General features: G+C 36.0%; 3 protein-coding genes across 3 annotated transcripts in view; 2 read left to right on the top strand and 1 right to left on the bottom strand.

Moving 5' to 3' along the window:
• Positions 1 to 3,860, top strand: part of LOC130429196 (transmembrane protein 25) — a 4,674-nt gene extending 814 nt beyond the window's left edge. The window contains exons 3-9 of the mRNA XM_056757635.1: positions 1,381 to 1,731; positions 1,798 to 2,088; positions 2,616 to 2,747; positions 2,861 to 2,894; positions 2,973 to 3,079; positions 3,148 to 3,234; positions 3,721 to 3,860. Coding sequence (XP_056613613.1) covers positions 1,381 to 1,731; positions 1,798 to 2,088; positions 2,616 to 2,747; positions 2,861 to 2,894; positions 2,973 to 3,079; positions 3,148 to 3,234; positions 3,721 to 3,794 — 1,076 coding nt within the window. The 3' untranslated portion in view covers positions 3,795 to 3,860. The remainder of the gene's footprint in view (positions 1 to 1,380; positions 1,732 to 1,797; positions 2,089 to 2,615; positions 2,748 to 2,860; positions 2,895 to 2,972; positions 3,080 to 3,147; positions 3,235 to 3,720) is intronic.
• Positions 3,861 to 5,152: 1,292 nt separating this feature from the next.
• LOC130429198 (T-cell surface glycoprotein CD3 gamma chain-like) lies at positions 5,153 to 13,248 on the top strand. Its single transcript, XM_056757636.1, has 7 exons — positions 5,153 to 5,216; positions 6,719 to 6,823; positions 7,547 to 7,648; positions 10,005 to 10,184; positions 10,258 to 10,401; positions 11,574 to 11,623; positions 11,721 to 13,248. Exons 3-7 carry the CDS (start codon positions 7,591 to 7,593, stop codon positions 11,796 to 11,798), a joined length of 510 nt encoding a protein of 169 aa, XP_056613614.1. The 5' UTR covers positions 5,153 to 5,216; positions 6,719 to 6,823; positions 7,547 to 7,590; the 3' UTR covers positions 11,799 to 13,248.
• Positions 13,249 to 15,834: 2,586 nt separating this feature from the next.
• Positions 15,835 to 17,251, bottom strand: LOC130428996 (T-cell surface glycoprotein CD3 epsilon chain-like). The gene is made up of 5 exons (XM_056757326.1): positions 17,016 to 17,251; positions 16,741 to 16,935; positions 16,547 to 16,663; positions 16,386 to 16,429; positions 15,835 to 16,293 (listed from the first exon to the last, which is right to left on the bottom strand). The coding sequence occupies exons 1-5, from the start codon at positions 17,110 to 17,112 to the stop codon at positions 16,243 to 16,245; spliced, it is 504 nt and encodes a 167-aa protein (XP_056613304.1). The 5' UTR covers positions 17,113 to 17,251; the 3' UTR covers positions 15,835 to 16,242.
• Between the last annotated feature and the right edge of the window lie 2,749 nt (positions 17,252 to 20,000).

Genomic DNA, 20,000 nt, shown 5'->3' with positions numbered 1-20,000 from the left:
TGCACCAGATTTAGCCAAGACTGGCTCATTTTCATCTGTAGTCCCTTTTATATGATTCTTTATCGTCCGCAGTTTGTTTACAAATGAAACAATGTCCAATTTAATTCAAATGTAAAATGTTTTTTTGTGTTTTTTTGTGTCAAAGCAGCTTTAGAGGAAAATAAAGAAACACAAACACACCAAAATAAAACAGCATGCATGACATTACATCTTTATTTATTTATATAACACAAAAACGAAATAAATATTTGTCTATTAATAACATGACATTATATTTAAAAATGATTTAACCAAACTGGTCGTTCCTGGAGTTGAGTCTTACCTTAAACTGAAAGTAAACAAGTTTTCTTTGTGGAAGGTCTGCATTCGTTGCAAATGAGCTAATACAATCCTTCAAATCAATATTTAATGTTCAATAACTTCCTTGTGAGGTAAGAAGCCATATTATAAGTGGGATAGCCTCACTGTTATTGTGGAATAAACCCCTTCAGTGTTATGACATCCTCAGCTCCACGTCCTGATCACTGTCTGGGTTTATTATTGATATAATATATAGTGTATTTAAAGGGACAGTTTACGCAAAAATGAAAATTCTGGCATCATTTACTCACTCTCAGATTGTTACAAACCTCTATACATATTTTTGCTCAGCTGAACAGAAAAGAAAGATATTTGGAAAAATGTCAGTGACCAGACAGACCGCCATAGTCAGTAAGGGATGAGATCACATTCTTCCAAATATCTTCCTTTGTGTTCAGCACAACAAAGACATGAATACAGGTTTGTTACGTTCTGAGAGTGAGTAAATGAGAACAGAATTTTTCTTTTTGGGTGAACTGTCCCTTTAACAGTAAATCAGACTCAACAGTGAGGGCTAGTTCTCCTCTGACACGTGACTGCTGTAAACTCTGATTATAACACAATGTAACCCTATTTTTTGAAGTCCTGTTTCGCTTTAATCTGATGTACGTATTCAGCATATAAAACTTCACAAAGAAATGACAAGGTACTGCCATAACACAGAGATCAACACAACACTTTAACATAACACTTACTAAAAATGATTCGTCCAAAACTTCACAAGTGTACATTTGATGTTTTTCTTTGTTTATTTACAATATATTGTAAAAGTGTTCAGAAATGCGCTATATAAATGAAAATAATTATTATTGTTATTATTTTATCGTAACTAATGAGCTCAATATTGACTTGAGCTATACACTAAAACATAGATGTGACTTGAAAATAAATATGACGACAATATTTAGCGCCACGTAATTGTACCACAACTATACAAAAGGTAGGGACAAACAAAAATGTGCAACACTGTGAAACTTTGCGTTTGATTTAACCGAAGTGAAAGTTGTTGGTTTTATGCAGCAGCCATTGATCCCGCCCCCAAGATTGACGGACAACTGAGCTCTTCAGTCACTTTACAAGAGAACATCACTCACCGCTTCAACTGCCAATCAGAGGGATGGAATCCACAAGCCCCTCCCCTGCTCACCTGGTACTTGAACGGTGAGAGACAGAGCGAGGTGACGGGCAGCAGGGGGGCGGGGCGTGTGGTGATGACATCAGCGGACCAGACCGGACGTCTGAAGTTCGGTTCGGAGCGGAACAGCACGTTCACACTGCGACCCAGACGCGGGGACAGAGAGCTGGTGTGTGCTGCGCGAAACCCGGCGGGCGGAGACAGTTATAACGCCAGCGTCACGCTGGACGTGCAGTGTAAGTCCCACACAACTGATCCTGGATCAAACTTGTCTAAAGCTCACGTTCTGCCTCGTGTTTCAGTTCAGCCAGAGATTCTGAGGGTGAACGCTCACTACAGCGAGACGTCGGACCCTGGCCTTTCCTTCATTCTCTTTGCTTTGGTGCGCTCCAACCCCCCCGCCACCATCAGCTGGGTGGATCCGTCTGGTCATGTGCTCGCCAACACGTCCGACTTCCTCATCCTGGACTCGCGGAGCTACCCTTGGCTAGCCAATCACAGCCTACACGTCACCCTGACTAGCCTATCAGGAAACATCTCTGTGAATGCCAACAACAGCCTCGGCTCCGCCCACACTAACCTGACCCTCACAGGTCTGCAGTGTTAACATGTCATTTAAAGATTCCTGAAACACATTAAAGTCCCCGTGAACCGGACTTTGCGATCGTTTTTACTTCTGTATTTTGAGCGAAACGGAATTTCTAATGAGATAAATAGTGGCTGTGGCTTTCGTCTTTCTCTGCGATTTGATCGGATGTGTAAAAAACAGCCGTTGCATTTTAAAACAGAACTGGCAGCAGACTGACAGTTAAAGGGGAGGAGTTAACGGAGGCTCCGCCCAAGCCGTCTAACACACCTCATTTCAGCTGGATCGTCATTACAGGAAGTGCATTTTCAGATTTTAACTGAAGATTATGAGTGTACGCCACTTTTAAAAGAGAACGACCCAAACTGATCAACTATTTACTATAAACGCTGTTATAATTCATGAAAAAATAGGCATGGTCATTTTTGATTTCACTGGGACTTTAAGTGCTTGGCTCACTTGTTTCCACTTGACAGATGTCACGTGTGTTCTGTTGTCAATCTGGATGTTATCTTTGTGTGTCTTTTGGCACAGAATTCCTGCAGTCACGGGTGGAGGTCCCAATGTTTGGAATCGTGACGGGCGGAGCTGCCGGATTCATCACCCTCCTCATCATCACACTCATGGTCTTCTTCCTCTTACAGAAAGACAAAACCAAAGCCATCGGTACACACACACACACACACACACACACAAACACACACCTGCAAACACATATATATGGCAGTAATAACTTTACAAATTCTCTCCCTCTCTCTCTCCCATTCTCTCTCTCTCAGAAGAGCCGGTGGAAGTGCATCTTTCCTCAAAATGGTGAGCTGATGTAGAGTCAATATGACCCTATCATATGATGTCATATTCACACGTGTGTGTGTGTGTGTGTGTGTGCAGCGGTGATGTGCTGAAGGTCCAGGTGAACAGGACGTATCTCCCGCGTGAGAACATGTCTCTCCCGTCACACGTGCACTTGAATGATGACGGAGCGCTCTGTAAAGGCGGTGAGTGTCATTCAGTCACATCTCTCAGAACGGTCAACGCGTGGAACTCAATCTGTCAATGTTCACAGGACAACAGAACTCCAAACACAACACACTGGAGAGAAAGCGCAAGGATGAGGAAGATGAAGATCTGTCTGCGGCTTACGCGGCCCGAGGTCAGAGGTCATGACCTGTGTGTGTGTTAAGTGTAGAATATGGAAATGAATAGATGCATGTTGTTGTGCTGTTTGTGTCCAGCAGGTGGTGCAGCTGCACTCTTTTCTATGATCTTCTGTGTGATTTTCTACTTACATTACATTACATTTACATTTACATTTAGTCATTTGGCAGACGCTTTTATCCAAAGCGACTTACAGTGCACTTATTACAGGGACAATCCCCCTGGAGCAACATGGAGTAAAGTGTCTTGCTCAAGGACACACTGGTGGTGTCTGCTGGGATCAAACCAGCAACCTTTGATTTACCAGTTCAGTGGTTTAACTCACTAGACCACCATCTCCACTACTTGTTAAAGCTATTGTATTATTGCTCCCTAAACTCTTTTGATAAAACCGTCTGCTAAATGACTAGATGTAAAAGTGTGTGTGTCTGTGTGGTCTTAGTGGAGTGATGTCATCGTGATTGACACGTTGTCTCTGCAGGTTTTGCTAGATATCCAATGGTGGGTTACATCTATAAAGTGAGCAGCACCAGCAGTGATGAGATCTGGCTATGAACATCATCTACAAACACACACAATCATCAATTCTTCTCAACATCAGACGTATCTGATCTATGTGTAAAGTGACCTCATTGAGCTCAGCCGTGCCTAAAGGAACCCTTCATCCAGAAATGATCATCTAGTCATTATGACTCGTGTCATGTGTCATTTTTGCCCTTTAAGGACGTTTACTTTTTAAATGTGTAACAACAACCACCTGAGTAGATTAAAGTGTTTGTGAACCGAGAGGGGTCTGTCTTCAGCCCATGGGCCGAGTGGAGCTCAACTCTCCAACAGGAAATACGTCACCTCCACTCAATAATAAAGAAGGGGCAAAATGGCGTCCCTGAGCTCTTGGAAGTTCAAACTTTAACTCGGGTAGATTTATCTCAATATTCAATTCTATTTTTATGGCACTTTTCACAAAGTAGCTTTACAGGAGTAAATAAGATTCTCAGCATCCCTACACTACTTGCAGACTGATGCTGTCTTACGCGCAAATCAAGCACAACACGTATATGGCTTCCGTGAAATTAGGCAAAAAGGATGAATAAACATGATGGACTTATATATATTTTTTAATGATGTTACACTCCCCGGTACCATAGGTGGCGATATACACCTAAACATGTTGTGACCCGCCATTAAAAAGAAAGAAGGAGAAGAACGTTCTTAGATCATTATTTACTGTTCATTAACGTTAAAACGTCCTATAAGGAGGTTGATTTCACATGTCATTTCTTAAACAATGTTTTACTGTGATGATGGACGTGTGTGTGTTCACGCATGTGTGTGTTACTTGCAGTTGATGTGTTTTGTCAATCAAAACTTTATTTTAGGAAATTATTCAATATTTTACTGTAGTCCCTTTGGATGTTATTTTGTTAAATTCCTAAATTAATCAGGGTTCACAGTTTTCATTTTAAGAGAAAATAATTTATTAGATTTTTCATTTATTATTCACTGCTAACTATTATAATGATTACTTTTTAAATACAAACCTGGAAGCAATGTCTGGATTTAGTAACATTGAATGTATTTAATAACATTTAAACAATCATTTTGTAGCATTAATACAAACAGTGCCGTTTCATAAATTACTTCCGGGTTCAGGTCAGAATTAGATGACGTATATCCGCTCGGGCTTCCAGTGGGGGTGGGTATTTCTGATTTTGACTGGAGCTCCACTCGCCCCATCGGCTGCAGCCAGCCCTTATTGCGTGAAACGGAAGTTGCGCTCGTTTTTACTTCTGCATTTTGACACATTTCCGAGTGAAACAGAATTTCTGATGAGATCACTTGTAGGCGTGGCTTTCCTCTTTCTCCGTTGCATTTTGAAATGGAACTAGCAGCAGACTGACAGTTGAAGGGGAGGGGTTAACAGAGGCTCCGCCCAAACCATCTAACATACCTCATGCATGATGGCTACTCGTTACAGTAAGTGCATTTTCAGATTTTAACTGAAGATTATGAAGCCCATGATTTTTTAAAAAGAGAATGACCCACACTGATCAACTGTTTACAACGAACGCTGTAATAATTCATGACAAAATAAGAATTGTCAATTTTAATTTCACTGCGACTTTAATGACCAGGTCCAGACTTTTGTCAGATAGTTCTATTTGATGTAGTTTCATCCCAAAGCGGTCATGCCATCAGGACATTGTGAATATACGTCATGAGCTTTTAATGATGCTTTTGTGTTGTTTTGATGTCAACATCATGAGCTGAAAACACTAAACAACATTAAACACTGCGACTGAACACCACAGCAGGACGAGTGAGTCATGAACTCCTCTAACACCCTCAGTGTCTGGTTCAGTGGCAGTGCATTATGGGATGTCGTTTTCATTATAAGATGGCTTCATGAATGTAGACGAGAATCTTATTTAAATGTTTGCATGGCGGACAGACTTGTGAAAGTCTTTACATCCAAACACAGTATTTACCCAGAATTCTTTGCTGCTATATGGAATGGTGTTTGTAATATAAGATTGTCTTCAATAAAGCGTTAGATGTTCTGAGATAAAGATATATTTAAAAAGTTCTTTCTTAAAAACCAAATCTCTCATCATTTCTTCATCCTCGTCATGTCTAACCTGTAAGAAGTTCTTTCTTTCTGTAGAGAACACAACAGAAGATATTTTGAAGAACGTCGATCATCAAACAACACTGAACTCCATTGACTTCCATTGTACCAACACAAAACCACTGAGACATTTCTCAAAATATCTTCTCTCGTGTTCCACTGAAGAAAGACAGGAGGAGAATAAATGATGAGAGAATCAAATGTAGAATATGGAAATGAATAGATGCATGTTGTTGTGCTGTTTGTGTCCAGCAGGTGGCGCAGCCGCACTCTTTATTCTGATCTTCTGTGTGATTTTCTACTTGTTTAAGCTGCTGACTCTTAAAAAAACAAATCAATAAATGTATGTTGATGACCAGAGAGATGAGAACGGAACTCTGATGTTTCTTCTTCATTCTTGTGTAGTGTTGTGTAGCGCTGATGTTGTGCTGGAGGTTTGCAGATGTGTGCGAAATGGGTTTTGTGCTCACAGGTGCTTGTGGTCTACAGTTATTGAACCGGATGTCATATGTGGTGTCTGCGCTCTATATGTGAATATATTAACAATTACAAGAACTACACAACACACACACACATGTATGTCCGTGTGTACAGTCCATATTCATAATGAATTGTATACTGTACAAATTGTATATTTTAACCCCTAACCCTAACTCCTAAACCTAAAGATCATAGAAAACTTTTTATATTTTCAAAATTACCCTTCTGTACAATTTATAAGCTTTTGTGCCCGTGGAGACCTCAATTTAGGTCCCACACTGACACAAGTCCCCATGAGTTGGTGTGTATGTCCACACACACACACACACACACACACTTGAGTTGAAGCTCATGTTCATGTGAACTGCAGATGAAACACAAGAGTAACTCTTCCTCGTCATCATTCACTTCCTCGTCTTCATCCTGATCATGAGAGGTTCAGTTTGAGAGTCAGACGACACTCGCCGGATCACGGGTACGTACATCAAACTTCTCTTTCAACTTCAATTCCTTAAAACAATTGTTAACTTACATTTCAAAAGTGAAGTTGAAGTTGACGTCATTTTTTTGACTCATTATTTGAATATTTAATTGTTATAATAATTATAAAAAATCAATTTGAAGTGAATGAGGTTCATTTTGTTGCCATCTCAAGTTTTTTTGGAGTTTTTTAAAAACTCATCGAAATTCAACACATCAACTCAAACAAATAATAAAATACAGTAGAAATATGAGAAAGAAAAGAACAATTTTACCCTCTTTTAATGTGAGCTGCTCAAATTGATCTGTGACCAAAAAGATCTCTATATAAATATGTATATGAAATCTATATTTATGTGTAAACACCTTTACTGTCAGATTTCCACAGTTCCAGTGGTTGTGTGTCTATAAAGAAATCTACTGTGTTGTTCATCTTTCTAATGTAACTTTATAAACTACATTTACTGTTTGATTATTATAGAGAAACTGTTCAGTGCTCTCATTTAGTCACTTCAGATGAAAGCGTCCGCTGAAATGTTTTAAATAACTCTAGAGTAAATAAAGAATGATGTTTATAAAGCAGGTGAATGTTTCTGTGTCGTACAGACATGAGACACAGATGAGTCTTCACATCATGGCTGCCATTCACGTTCACACAACAAAATGGAGGATTGTGATCTCTCGACCGCCGCTTGAGCTTTAATGTTTCTCTTCACAGGTATCAAAGTGAAAATATCATCACGCAGAGAAGAGAAAAGAAACATGGACAGAAGAGCTTTGATGTGTCTCCTCTGCCTGCTGACAACTGTGAGCACAGAGGGTAAGAGTCACTCAAGAGTCATGTGTTCATTCACTTAAGAGTCATGTGTTCACTCACTGAAGAGTCATGTGTTCATTAGATTGAAGAGTCATGTGTTCATTAGATTGAAGAGTCATGTGATCATTAGATTGAAGAGTCATGTGATCATTAGATTGAAGAGTCATGTGTTCATTAGATTGAAGAGTCATGTGTTCATTAGATTGAAGAGTCATGTGTTCATTAGATTGAAGAGTCATGTGTTCATTAGATTGAAGAGTCATGTGTTCATTAGATTGAAGAGTCATGTGTTCAATAGATTGAAGAGTCATGTGATCATTAGATTGAAGAGTCATGTGTTCATTAGATTGAAGAGTCATGTGATCATTAGATTGAAGAGTCATGTGTTCATTAGATTGAAGAGTCATGTGTTCATTAGATTGAAGAGTCATGTGTTCATTAGATTGAAGAGTCATGTGTTCATTAGATTGAAGAGTCATGTGTTCAATAGATTGAAGAGTCATGTGTTCATTAGATTGAAGAGTCATCTGTTCATTAGATTGAAGAGTCATGTGTTCATTAGATTAAAGAGTCATGTGTTCATTAGATTGAAGAGTCATGTGTTCATTAGATTGAAGAGTCATGTGTTCATTAGATTGAAGAGTCATGTGTTCATTAGATTAAAGAGTCATGTGTTCATTAGATTGAAGAGTCATGTGTTCATTAGATTGAAGAGTCATGTGTTCATTAGATTGAAGAGTCATGTGTTCATTAGATTGAAGAGTCATGTGATCATTAGATTGAAGAGTCATGTGTTCATTAGATTGAAGAGTCATGTGATCATTAGATTAAAGAGTCATGTGATCATTAGATTAAAGAGTCATGTGTTCATTAGATTGAAGAGTCATGTGTTCATTAGATTGAAGAGTCATGTGTTCACTCACTGAAGAGTCATGTGTTCATAAGATTGAAGAGTCATGTGTTCATTAGATCGAAGAGTCATGCGATCATTAGATTAAAGAGTCATGTGATCATTAGATTGAAGAGTCATGTGTTCATTAGATTGAAGAGTCATGTGTTCATTAGATTGAAGAGTCATGTGATCATTAGATTAAAGAGTCATGTGTTCATTAGATTGAAGAACCATGTGTTCAGTAGATTGAAGAACCATGTGATCATTAGATTGAAGAGTCATGTGTTCATTAGATTGAAGAGTCATGTGATCATTAGATTAAAGAGTCATGTGATCATTAGATTAAAGAGTCATGTGTTCATTAGATCGAAGAGTCATGTGATCATTAGATTAAAGAGTCATGTGATCATTAGATTAAAGAGTCATGTGATCAGAGTCATGTGTTCATTAGATTGAAGATTCATGTGTTCATTAGATTGAAGAGTCATGTGTTCATTAGATTGAAGAGTCCTGTGTTCATTAGATTGAAGAGTCATGTGTTCATTAGATTGAAGAGTGTTCATTAGATTGAAGAGTCATGTGTTCAATAGATTGAAGAGTCATGTGTTCATTAGATTGAAGAGTCATGTGTTCATTAGATTGAAGAGTCATGTGTTCAATAGATTGAAGAGTCATGTGTTCATTAGATTGAAGAGTCATGTGTTCATTAGATTGAAGAGTCATGTGTTCAATAGATTGAAGAGTGTTCATTAGATTGAAGAGTCATGTGTTCATTAAATTGAAGTGTCATGTGTTCATTAGATTGAAGAGTCATGTGTTCATTAAATTGAAGTGTCATGTGTTCATTAGATTGAAGAGTCATGTGTTCATTAGATTGAAGAGTGTTCATTAGATTGAAGAGTCATGTGTTCAATAGATTGAAGAGTCATGTGTTCATTAGATTGAAGAGTCATGTGTTCATTAGATTGAAGAGTCATTTGTTCATTAGATTGAAGAGTCATGTGTTCAATAGATTGAAGAGTCATGTGTTCATTAAATTGAAGTGTCATGTGTTCATTAGATTGAAGAGTCATTTGTTCATTAGATTGAAGAGTCATGTGTTCAATAGATTGAAGAGTCATGTGTTCATTAAATTGAAGAGTCATGTGTTCATTAGATTGAAGATTCATGTGTTCATTAGATTGAAGAGTCATGTGTTCAATAGATTGAAGAGTCATGTGTTCATTAGATTGAAGAGTCATGTGTTCATTAGATTGAAGAGTCATGTGTTCATTAGATTGAAGAGTCATGTGTTCAATAGATTGAAGAGTCATGTGTTCATTAAATTGAAGTGTCATGTGTTCATTAGATTGAAGAGTCATGTGTTCATTAAATTGAGGTGTCATGTGTTCAGATATCATGCAGAAGAATTCAGTGATCACTCCCAGGCTTCATCACGTTTGAATCACTGTTTGTTTTTGTTTAAAGATGTTTTAATCAAGATTACTCGTGAAACTGAAGGAGGTCTACAGCTAGAGTGTTCTGGAGGAAAGTTTGAGATGAACGACAATACAACATTGACGATTTCATTGGATGAGTCTGGAGATTATTCTTGCAAAGGGGAAAATATTGAGAGTGAAAGAGTTACAATTACAGTAAGAGTCCGAGGTAAATAGAACTCTATAAATCCTGTGTTGATGTTTTCTACTGTATGTGATGTTTTGTGTTCAAATGTTTGTAGACAGTGATAATCTGATCCAGATGGACTTCATGTCAACCCTCGCTATAGTGATGGGTGACATCGCAGCAACCATTCTGATCGGATGGGCCGTTTACAGCATCTGTGCTCAACCCAAACCCAAGAACAACTATCAGAGAAATAAAGGTGTGTTAACATCCACATTCTCATCAACAAACAACTAAACCTTCCGTATGACAGCTTCAGAAATGATGAAAGTGCTCCAAACAATAAATAACAAAGAATAAAACAGTCATATTTATATTTGTAAATACAGACGTGGAAAAAATCAAGAGACCCCAAAGCCATTTTTATATGTATAGGTACATTGTAAACCCAAATGTTCAAAATAATCAAGCAGATTAAGTGATGTAAACTTCATTTTATACAAAAATTCCACTAATTTAAACATGCATCTTCTTCAATTTACTTAATTTTAACACGTTAATTCGACACAATTGGTCAAAAAGGATTTCCAATTCCCAGCATGCTTTTCTTTAGACTAAGACTAATAAATATGCAAAATACAGAAACTAAAAATAATTTAGTTTAATAACCTTAAAAATGCAATTTTGGTGTACTGATTTGTTTAAGTTCTGTCTACTTAATTTCATAAAAAGGATCAATTAAATATTTAAGTCACACATGCTAAGATTTGGTAAGAACTTTTACTTAACAGTAATCAAAATTGAGAGTTCTGCTTAAACCAAGAACCTTTAAAACTCAAACATTTGAGTATTGCCAACTTATCTGGGTTTACAGTGTATGAGTTCGGGTAAAATTATCATTTTTTGTTTCATTCCATGAACTACTAACAATATTATTGACCAAATTTCAAATAAAACATTGCTACATCTCGAAATGAGGATGACATTCAAATTTGGAATGATCGCTTAATTTTGTTCTGCGGTTATTCGATCAATAGACTTTAGATGACATTAGATTACTAAGACTTGTGTCGATCATCAGCTTGAAGTGTTTTCTAAAGACATGAGAAATCCATTTGTTCAGTATAAACACAAAAACATTCTCCACCCTTTGATTCATTCAAATTCCATTCTCATTTTTCACTAACATTTTCATTTGGTTTACATCAGCATTCACATCTGCAAAAAACATGTTTGTATTGTGTTTTATTGCGTGAGTTAGCTGTATTTTTTAATTATTATGGCTTGAATCAAAACAAACCAACTGCAGTTTGATTGATATTAATTGGAAAGCAACAATAAAAAAAACATGATTTTTCAAATATTTTGAAATTGGAGTTATGTCAGTTCGGAACCAAACTCTTGACTCTGTCTCTGTGTGTTTCTCTTCAGCATCTGACAGGCAGAATTTAATCAATAATTCAGGAGGAGACACATATCAGGTAAACGTTTCTTCAGTTAGAATATAAAAAATAAATAATGTAAAGCTGATTTCAGTGTAAAAGATGAATTGATTATAAATGTGTTCTTGATGTTCAGCCGCTGAGCACCCGCTCGGATGACTACAGCACGCTTCAACCAACACGCAAGAATAAAAGCAGAGCTGTTTCACCCTAAACATGACATCAAGATAACATTTAACAACATTTAGATTCAATGACCAAATCCAGCAGAAATGTTTGTGTCATGATGACTCAAGCTTCTATATAAATCTATTCATATTTAGACTCTCGCTAGATTATTCTCAACACAAATCTTACATTTATAACGAAACCGCTGTTATTCTAACAAAGTGATGATGTGAGATTAACACGAAGAGTTTCAAAATAAAGTTTTCCGAATGAAGAGGAAAATGTAACATATTCATGTTCATATCGTCACTGAACTTCTGAAACCTCAAAAGTTCAAATCGTTCAGTGAATGGAAAAACATTGTACTTATGAAAAGATTAAATACAGGAAGACTGCATCTTTTAAACCTTTTTATTACTTAGATATTATCAAAACCCAGCGACAAACATAGACGTGTCTAATAATAGTGATTCATGACAAATAAAATATGACGATATGATGTTTCAGAAGGACAGAAGCCATATATATATTCAGTAACATCACTTACCTACAAAAGATCACTTGGTAACACTTTATGAAGCATTTATAAATATGTTCATTAATGATTAATATGTCATTTACAAATTAATTATAAATCAGTTATATCCGCATGTATAAAAAGGGGATTTTAACCAAATACCTGCCAAGTAGTGAGCACGTATAAGAAAAACAACATTACAGTCTCTGGTCTGACAGCCTTGTTTACAAACAACATCAAGATAATAATCATTCTGCTTTTGAGTCAAAGAAATAATCAATTAATACATTTATTTGGCATTTATAACATAATAATAATTCTCTATTTGGCAGCTATTTGGCTATAATCCCTATTTTTATTCATGTGATTATAACTGCTTTATAATCCGTTTGTAAAAAATTATTAATGAACACATTTATTAATGCTCTATAAAGGGAACCTTAATGTAAAGTGTTACCGATAACTTGAACATTAAAGATGTTTGTAAACACACTTATCAGTTCATAATGTACAGATACGACTTTAGATTTTGAAATGTATTAGTTAATATGACAAAAAACATGGATAAATACAAAAGAAGTTGAGTTTATTGTTTGTTCGTGTTAACTGAAGTTCATGCATAAAATCGCATTGTAATGTGACCAACGTGTGTTAATAAAATAAATATTTCCGCTACGTTCTGACGAAAGGAAAAGACAATCAGATTAAAGTTGTGTGAGTTTTCTCCGTTCACGTCTGAATGATCATGATCGTATTTGCCATGTGCAGTAAATGTTGCTGTTACAGACGCACGGATGAATAAAGAATAATGTGAAATAATGATTCATATTTCCTTTACTCTTTTGATGCGTGTTTTGATTCATGAAATGTGTTTCCAGTGAGATGCTGAGCAAATGTTGCTGGATCATTAAAACAGCATTTCATATCAATATTTCTCTGACGTTCATACTGTATATTCAATAAATATCCTTTATTCTGTCAGAAATGTTTTGTGTCATCTGATCAGCCTTGTTGCGTTTATAAACCATATGTGTTTGTAGTCCAGTACAACACTTTTTTCTGCTACAAATTCTCAACATATGAAATAATTCACTCACATATTAATAACATTTACACGTTGACGTTAGTTCAGTTGCGAGGAACAGACTTCTTAAATATTGTTCTGATGTTTCTCAATTCTTCTTGAGGTTTGTGATGTCAGTTATAGCAAACAAATGATAAATCGCATTTCATACAACAGCACAAGTCATCTGAACATTTCTAGTGCTTCACATTTATTCAGAGTGCAGTAAATATACAACATATTATATATATATACAGTATATACAGTATACAGTCATTATCAGTGTTTATCATGTTGTCATGTAATACTTGAGCTCTCATCTGAACACTATTACTGTGAGAATTTATTCAGTATTAACATTTATGTAGCTTGTAACTGTCACCCGCCCCGTATACGGGACACCTAAGTTTACGTCAATATTTTGCATTTCTAATTGAATCATGACAAACTATATATCTTTGGAAAGGTCTAAGACTCTAGAATACAGTTTTCTTTGGTGTTTTTTATAATTTATGTAGGGAGAGTAATTGATTCTTTTTTTATAAAGAGTGTGCTTAGATTTTTGGTCATCACTTTACAACCCGTATTTTTTTTAATGTATTTTTAATTAAAGAAAAACATTCACTTTTTTTACAATAAGACTAACAACATACCTTTAATTTTTTTGTGTGTGTGTGATTTTTTTTAAAACAATAATCAGCTTCTTATTTCAATACCAACCGTAAGTCTTTATTCCAAAGAATTCATGAGTTAAAGTCATTTTTAATTCCAACATGCGTTTTCATGTGTAGGCTCGAAGTTAAGAGTTAAAGACACAACTCACACACAAATCTAATTCCTGTCATCATTTATTCTCTCTCCTGTTTTTGTAAATCTGTATGTGTGGATTGTGGAACACAAAAGAAGATATTTTGAGAAATGTCTCAGTGGTTTTGTATTCGCACAATGGACGTAAATGGAGTTCAGACATTAATGATGATCAACATTCTTCCAAATATTTTCCGTTGTGTTCTGAATAATAAAAAAAGGTTTGACATGAGATGAATGTAAATTAATGATGATTCTGTGACAGTTTCGTGGAAAGGTCAACCTTATATAATAATAAATACTAATAACTTGGATAACTAATAATGATCAGTATTATTAACACATAATTATCATAATTATATAGTTATTTAACATACGCAATCATTATCATAATTATGTAGTTATTAAACATACTCTATAATTACTATAATTATATAATTATTTAAAATACTGTATCATTATAATTATTATATAGTTGTTTAATATACTCTGTAATTATCATCATTATATAGTTATTAAATATACTGTTTAATTTTTATAGCTATATAATTATTTAATATACTGTATCATTATAGTTATTATATAGTTATTAAATATACTGTATGATTATTATAATTATATAATTATTTAATATACTGTATCATTATAGTTATTATAGTTATTAAATATAATGTATAATTATATAATTATTTAATATACTGTATCATTATAATTATTATATAGTTGTTGAATAGACTGTATAATTATTATAATAATATAATTATTTAATATACTGTATCATTATAGTTATTATAGTTATTAAATATAATGTATAAGTATATAATTATTTAATATACTGTATCATTATAATTATTATATAGTTGTTGAATAGACTGTATAATTATTATAATAATATAATTATTTAATATACTGTATCATTATAGTTATTATAGTTATTAAATATAATGTATAAGTATATAATTATTTAATATACTGTATCATTATAATTATTATATAGTTGTTTAATAGACTGTATAATTATCATTATTTTTTAAGTATGGTTTTTCATAGTCAGGTAAGTTAACATAAATAGGCACATGAAAGGATCGTCTCTTTATATTTGTGAGTGCCTTTGTTTTGTGTATTAAATTTCACAGAAATCCTCACAAATAAGTATCCTTGTCACCTCAATAACACCTTTATTTTTATCATCTTGAATAGAAAACTGATATATTTCTGATGTCTGGAATTTCCATAAACGTATGATTGAATACATTGACAACAAACACATTCTCTGGGAAGTGTGACTAAAAGTGTCACGTATATAACACCAAAATTGCTCGGAGAGAACTCTCATTTCTATGTTTTCGGCGCATGTTTGTTTCACATGGAAATTGTTTTTCAGGTTTTGCTAAAAATGTTGCTGGTGTTTCTAAAGCCTGCAGTTTGTTCTTTTATTACTTATAAATACATTTTTAATGTTTGTTTTACTGCGGCTTCTGTCAGCTCATGAGGTGCAGAGCATCAACACTTAGATCTACCACACACACACGCGCGCACACACACACACACACACACACACACACACACACACACACACATCCTGTTTGTATACACCACACACCAATTTCATCTGTAAAGTTCACAGAGGCTGCAGTCTAAAGAGAGCGAACGCAAATGTATTTTCCATTCTGAAGAAACACAGAGACTCACGTCAGCTGTCAATCATCTGGAGGTTTATTGATTTAGATGATAAGATAATCAACACTGAACTTCATTATTCTTGTGAAATGAGAAACATGCACGTCACGTGTCACAATGAAATGAAAAAGATTTCATGAGATTTAACATTACAACATAACTAAAACTAAAAACATCACACAGTTCTTGAGTTTGTGTAGAAACAGTATTTACAGGAACTCTCATGTTTCCACATTCTCAGGTTTTACTCTCTGAAGTTACAGAAACAAGTTTTTGATGTTTCATGAGCAGAACTTTCCACACACACACACATATTTAATGTATTAGTAGGTGTAACATACGTCACACAAAGTCAATGTGTCACAAACTATTCGTAAGAATGACTTTACTCTGGTTTTCTGTCAAACACAATCTGCGTTTCATCTACTTTATTCCTGCGTACACATCACGATTTTGGGTCTTGGGGTTAAGGGCCTGAAAGTAAAGTAATATATATATATATATATATACATGTGTCGTTTATTTTCTATCTATTGAAAACACTTATTTCATATGAACATACGCACCTCATAGTCCGGGTTCGGGGGTCTCGGAGCATTTGAAACTGGATCTGAAAGTGGATTTCATTTACGGTGACGATGTGACCATGAATCATCATTAATAACTCACAATAGCCACGAAGACAACGTGTTGAGATGAAAAGGAGATATTTCGATGTGTGTGTTACCTTTCTTTCTCTGTGACCAGAAGAACACTATCAGGATGACTCCTCCAGTAAAGAGTAAATCAGCAATTATCACCCCACCGGCCAACGATCCGCTCAGCTCATGACAGTTCTTACACACTGACACAAACAGAGACAAGATTATGTGTGTTTGTGAGTCTAACATCATCGTTCATTTCACACGTGTGTGTCCTCACCTCTCGCCTTGATATAGAAATAATGTTTCTTTTTATCACTCTGGCAGGCGTAGAAGCCCTTTGCGGTTCCATCCTGAGCCTGAATCACATATGAGTGCTTTAGCTTGCTTTGTATGTCCTTGTTTTCATGAAGCCACTTCACTGCATCAGATTTGTGAGGACAAGTCAGAACCACAGAATCATCTCTGATCTCCACTGCAAGAGAAACGAGGACATGAACACACAGAAGTCTTCTTACAACTCATCATCATCGAGTGCGTATGTCAATGTCTTACCTTGAGACAGATCTTCAACCTCAATGTTATCGACAGTCTGGCTGTCATCTTCAGCAGCAACTGTGAGCAGCAGGAACATCAAGATCAGAAGATTCATCACTTCAGAGTTCTCTTGAATTATATTTATTGTGGAGATCGATGATCCGCTCTTATTTATTTCAAAAGTTTCACCAGCAGCCGTCGAATCTCTCAGACGCTCTCACACTCTCTGTCTTCTGCTACAGGAAAAGCTCTCGCTCTCTCTCTCTCCCCCTCTCTCTCTCTCTCGCGCGCTCTCTCTCTCTCTCTCTCGCGCTCTCTCTGTCTCTCTCTCTCCCTCTCTCTCTCTCTCAAGATTCAAAGGAGCTTTATTGGCATGATAAAAGAAAATTTACATTGCCAAAGCACAAGATTAAATATAAACATGCAGAAATACAGATTAAGATAAAAATAAAATTAAAAGTCTATAAGTAAAAATCTATATATATATATACATCTCAATATAAACAGAAAAAGAGTTTTAATTAAAGTTCTCAATGAGGGTGATAGTGTCAGTTTGTGTGTGTTGTTCTGTCAGTGTTGTGTTGTGTTGTGCTGCTTGTTCTTTGGTCGTGGCAGGACTTGACATATCTTGCAGCAGGTTTGAGCTTCTTGACTTTTCTCCCAGTATGTATGAGATCTTGTCCTTTTGTTGAAACTGGTCAAAGTCTTTGTGTAAGTTTGTAAACTGGGGGAAGAATGTTTCTCTGATGTGTGTGTAGTTGGGACAGGAGAGGAGAAAGTGCAGCTCTGTTTCCACTTGATTGTGTGTGCAGTGTGGACACAGTCGCTCTTCTCTCGGTGTCCATGTGTGTCTGTGTCTGCCCGTCTCTACAGTGAGCTGGTGATCACTGAGTCTGTACATGCTCAACACTTTTCTTAGTTTAGGGTCTGATACGCTTGTGAGCTATTCTGACACTTTATATTCTCTCTTTAGTGACAGATAGCATTCCACTTTACTTTGCTGAGCTGTTGCTTCTGTCCAGTGTTTGAGATATTTCTCTTTTTGTCTTTTGATCATTTGGTTTAGTCTGGCTGGGGTTTGGGGTTGACTTGGGCATGTTTGGGGTTGTAGAGTTAGTTGTGAGATCAGTTGGATGAAGGGGTTTCTCTCTGGGCTCAGCTCTTGATGACTTAAGGCTTTGTGATGGAGTGTGTCTGTGTCGCTGTTCTTAAGGTGTGTGTAGAATTTTAAAGCTCTTTTTTGTATTTTAATGATTAGAGGATACAGTCCTAATTCTGCTCTGCAGGCGTTGTTTGGAGTTTTTCTCTGTACCCGTAGAATGTTTTTACACATTTCTGTTTGCAGAATCTCTATTGGGTGTTTGTCCCATCTGGTGAACTCTTGGTTGGCGAGAGGACCCCAAACCTCACTTCCATACAGCGCGATTGGTTCTATAATTGATTGTATTATTTTCAACCAGATTACGGTTGGGATGTCAATTTTGAATTTTGAATTTTGTTTGAATTTTGTTTCCGGTGTTACTAATGTTTATACCAAGATATGTGTAGTTCTTGGTGTGTTCTAGGGGCACGTTGTTTAGTTTGAAACGGTGATGTTGATTTTGGCTACTGGGCTTTTTTTGGAATATCATGACTCGAGTCTTCTTAAGGTTAACCGATAGGGCCCATGTTTGGCAGAAAGTGTGCAGGGTGTCCAGATGTTGCTGTAGACCTTCTTTTGTGGGTGACAGCAGCACCAGATCGTCTGCAAACAGGAGACATTTCACTTCGGTGTCTTGTAAGGTCGGGCCGGGTGCTGGTGACTGTTCTAGAGCTCCAGCTAATTCATTCATGTAAATGTTAAATAGTGTAGGACTTAGACTACAGCCCTGTCTCACTCCACGACTCTGGGAGAGAAAGTCTGTGTGCTTGTTGCCAATTTTAACTGCAAATGTGTTATTGGTGTACATTGATTTGATGATGTCGTAGGTTTTTCCTCCGATGCCGCATTGAATCAACTGAAGAAAAAGTCCCTCATGCCAGATTGAGTCAAAAGCTTTTTTGAAGTCGACAAAGCATGAGTAGAGCTTTCTTTTATTTTGGTTCGTTTCTTTGTCAATTAAGGTACGAAGAGTGTATATATGATCGGATGTGCGGTATTTGGGTTGGAAACCAATTTGGCATTTTCTCAGGATGTTTTGGTTGTTTAGATATTGGAGAAGTCTGCTGTTAAGAATGTTACAGAGGAGTTTACCTAGGTTGCTGTTTACACATATTCCGCGGTAATTATTAGGGTCGAATTTGTCTCCACTTTTATGGATTGGAGTTATGAGACCTTGGTTCCAGATTGTGGGAAATATACCTGTACTAAAGATGATATTAAACAGTTTGAGGATGGCGAGTGTAAGTTTTTGGTCTGCGTGTTTAATCATCTCGTTTAGGATACCGTCGATACCACTTGCTTTTGGGATTTAAGTTTTGGTATATTTTGTTCTAGCTCAGCGAGTGTAATTGGATAGTCTAAAGGGTTTTGGTAATCTTTAATTGTTGACTCCAGAGTGCATAGTTTGTTGTGTAGGTTAGTTTGTTCATGGTTCTTGTTTATTTTACTAAAGAGGTTTGAGAAGTGCTTTATCCATACGTCTCCGTTCTGAATGGGAAGATCTTCATGGTGGGGTTTGTTAAGTGTGTTCCAATGTTCCCAGAAGCGATTTGTTTCTAGAGATTGTTTAATTGCTTTTATCTGGTTTTGTGTATCTTGTTTCTTTTTCTTCCTTAGTGTGTCCTATATTGTTTAACTTTTTCATGGTAGAGTTGGCGTGTGTTTACATTGTCAGCATCTCTGTGTTTCTGATTTGATAGAATTCTTACTTCTTTTCTAAGGTTTTTACACTCCTTATCAAACCATTTCTCATTTACAGGCTTTTTGTTTGGTTTTGTGTTAGTGGGTTTTAGGTCAGATAGGGTTGCAGATATTGTAAAAATTTGGTTAATCCTGTCTACTGCTAAATTTACACCTTCACT

This window comes from Triplophysa dalaica, chromosome 9 (assembly GCF_015846415.1).
Source record: "Triplophysa dalaica isolate WHDGS20190420 chromosome 9, ASM1584641v1, whole genome shotgun sequence".
Taxonomy (NCBI): domain Eukaryota; kingdom Metazoa; phylum Chordata; class Actinopteri; order Cypriniformes; family Nemacheilidae; genus Triplophysa; species Triplophysa dalaica.
The sequence above is the reverse complement of the archived record's forward strand: the minus strand, read 5'-3'. Positions and strand labels throughout refer to the sequence as shown.

What these genes read in the sequence shown, in the direction of transcription:
- LOC130429198 (XM_056757636.1), top strand. Translation starts at nt 7,591, where the DNA reads ATGGACAGAAGAGCTTTGATGTGTCTCCTCTGCCTGCTGACAACTGTG. An exon ending in AATTACAGTAAGAGTCCGAG is followed by an intron (nt 10,185 to 10,257) that starts GTAAATAGAACT and finishes AAATGTTTGTAG; the next exon opens with ACAGTGATAATCTGATCCAG. An exon ending in CAGGAGGAGACACATATCAG is followed by an intron (nt 11,624 to 11,720) that starts GTAAACGTTTCT and finishes CTTGATGTTCAG; the next exon opens with CCGCTGAGCACCCGCTCGGA.
- LOC130428996 (XM_056757326.1), bottom strand. Translation starts at nt 17,112, where the DNA reads ATGAATCTTCTGATCTTGATGTTCCTGCTGCTCACAGTTGCTGCTGAA. An exon ending in CTGGTCACAGAGAAAGAAAG is followed by an intron (nt 16,430 to 16,546) that starts GTAACACACACA and finishes ATCCACTTTCAG; the next exon opens with ATCCAGTTTCAAATGCTCCG. An exon ending in CCCCGAACCCGGACTATGAG is followed by an intron (nt 16,294 to 16,385) that starts GTGCGTATGTTC and finishes CTTTACTTTCAG; the next exon opens with GCCCTTAACCCCAAGACCCA.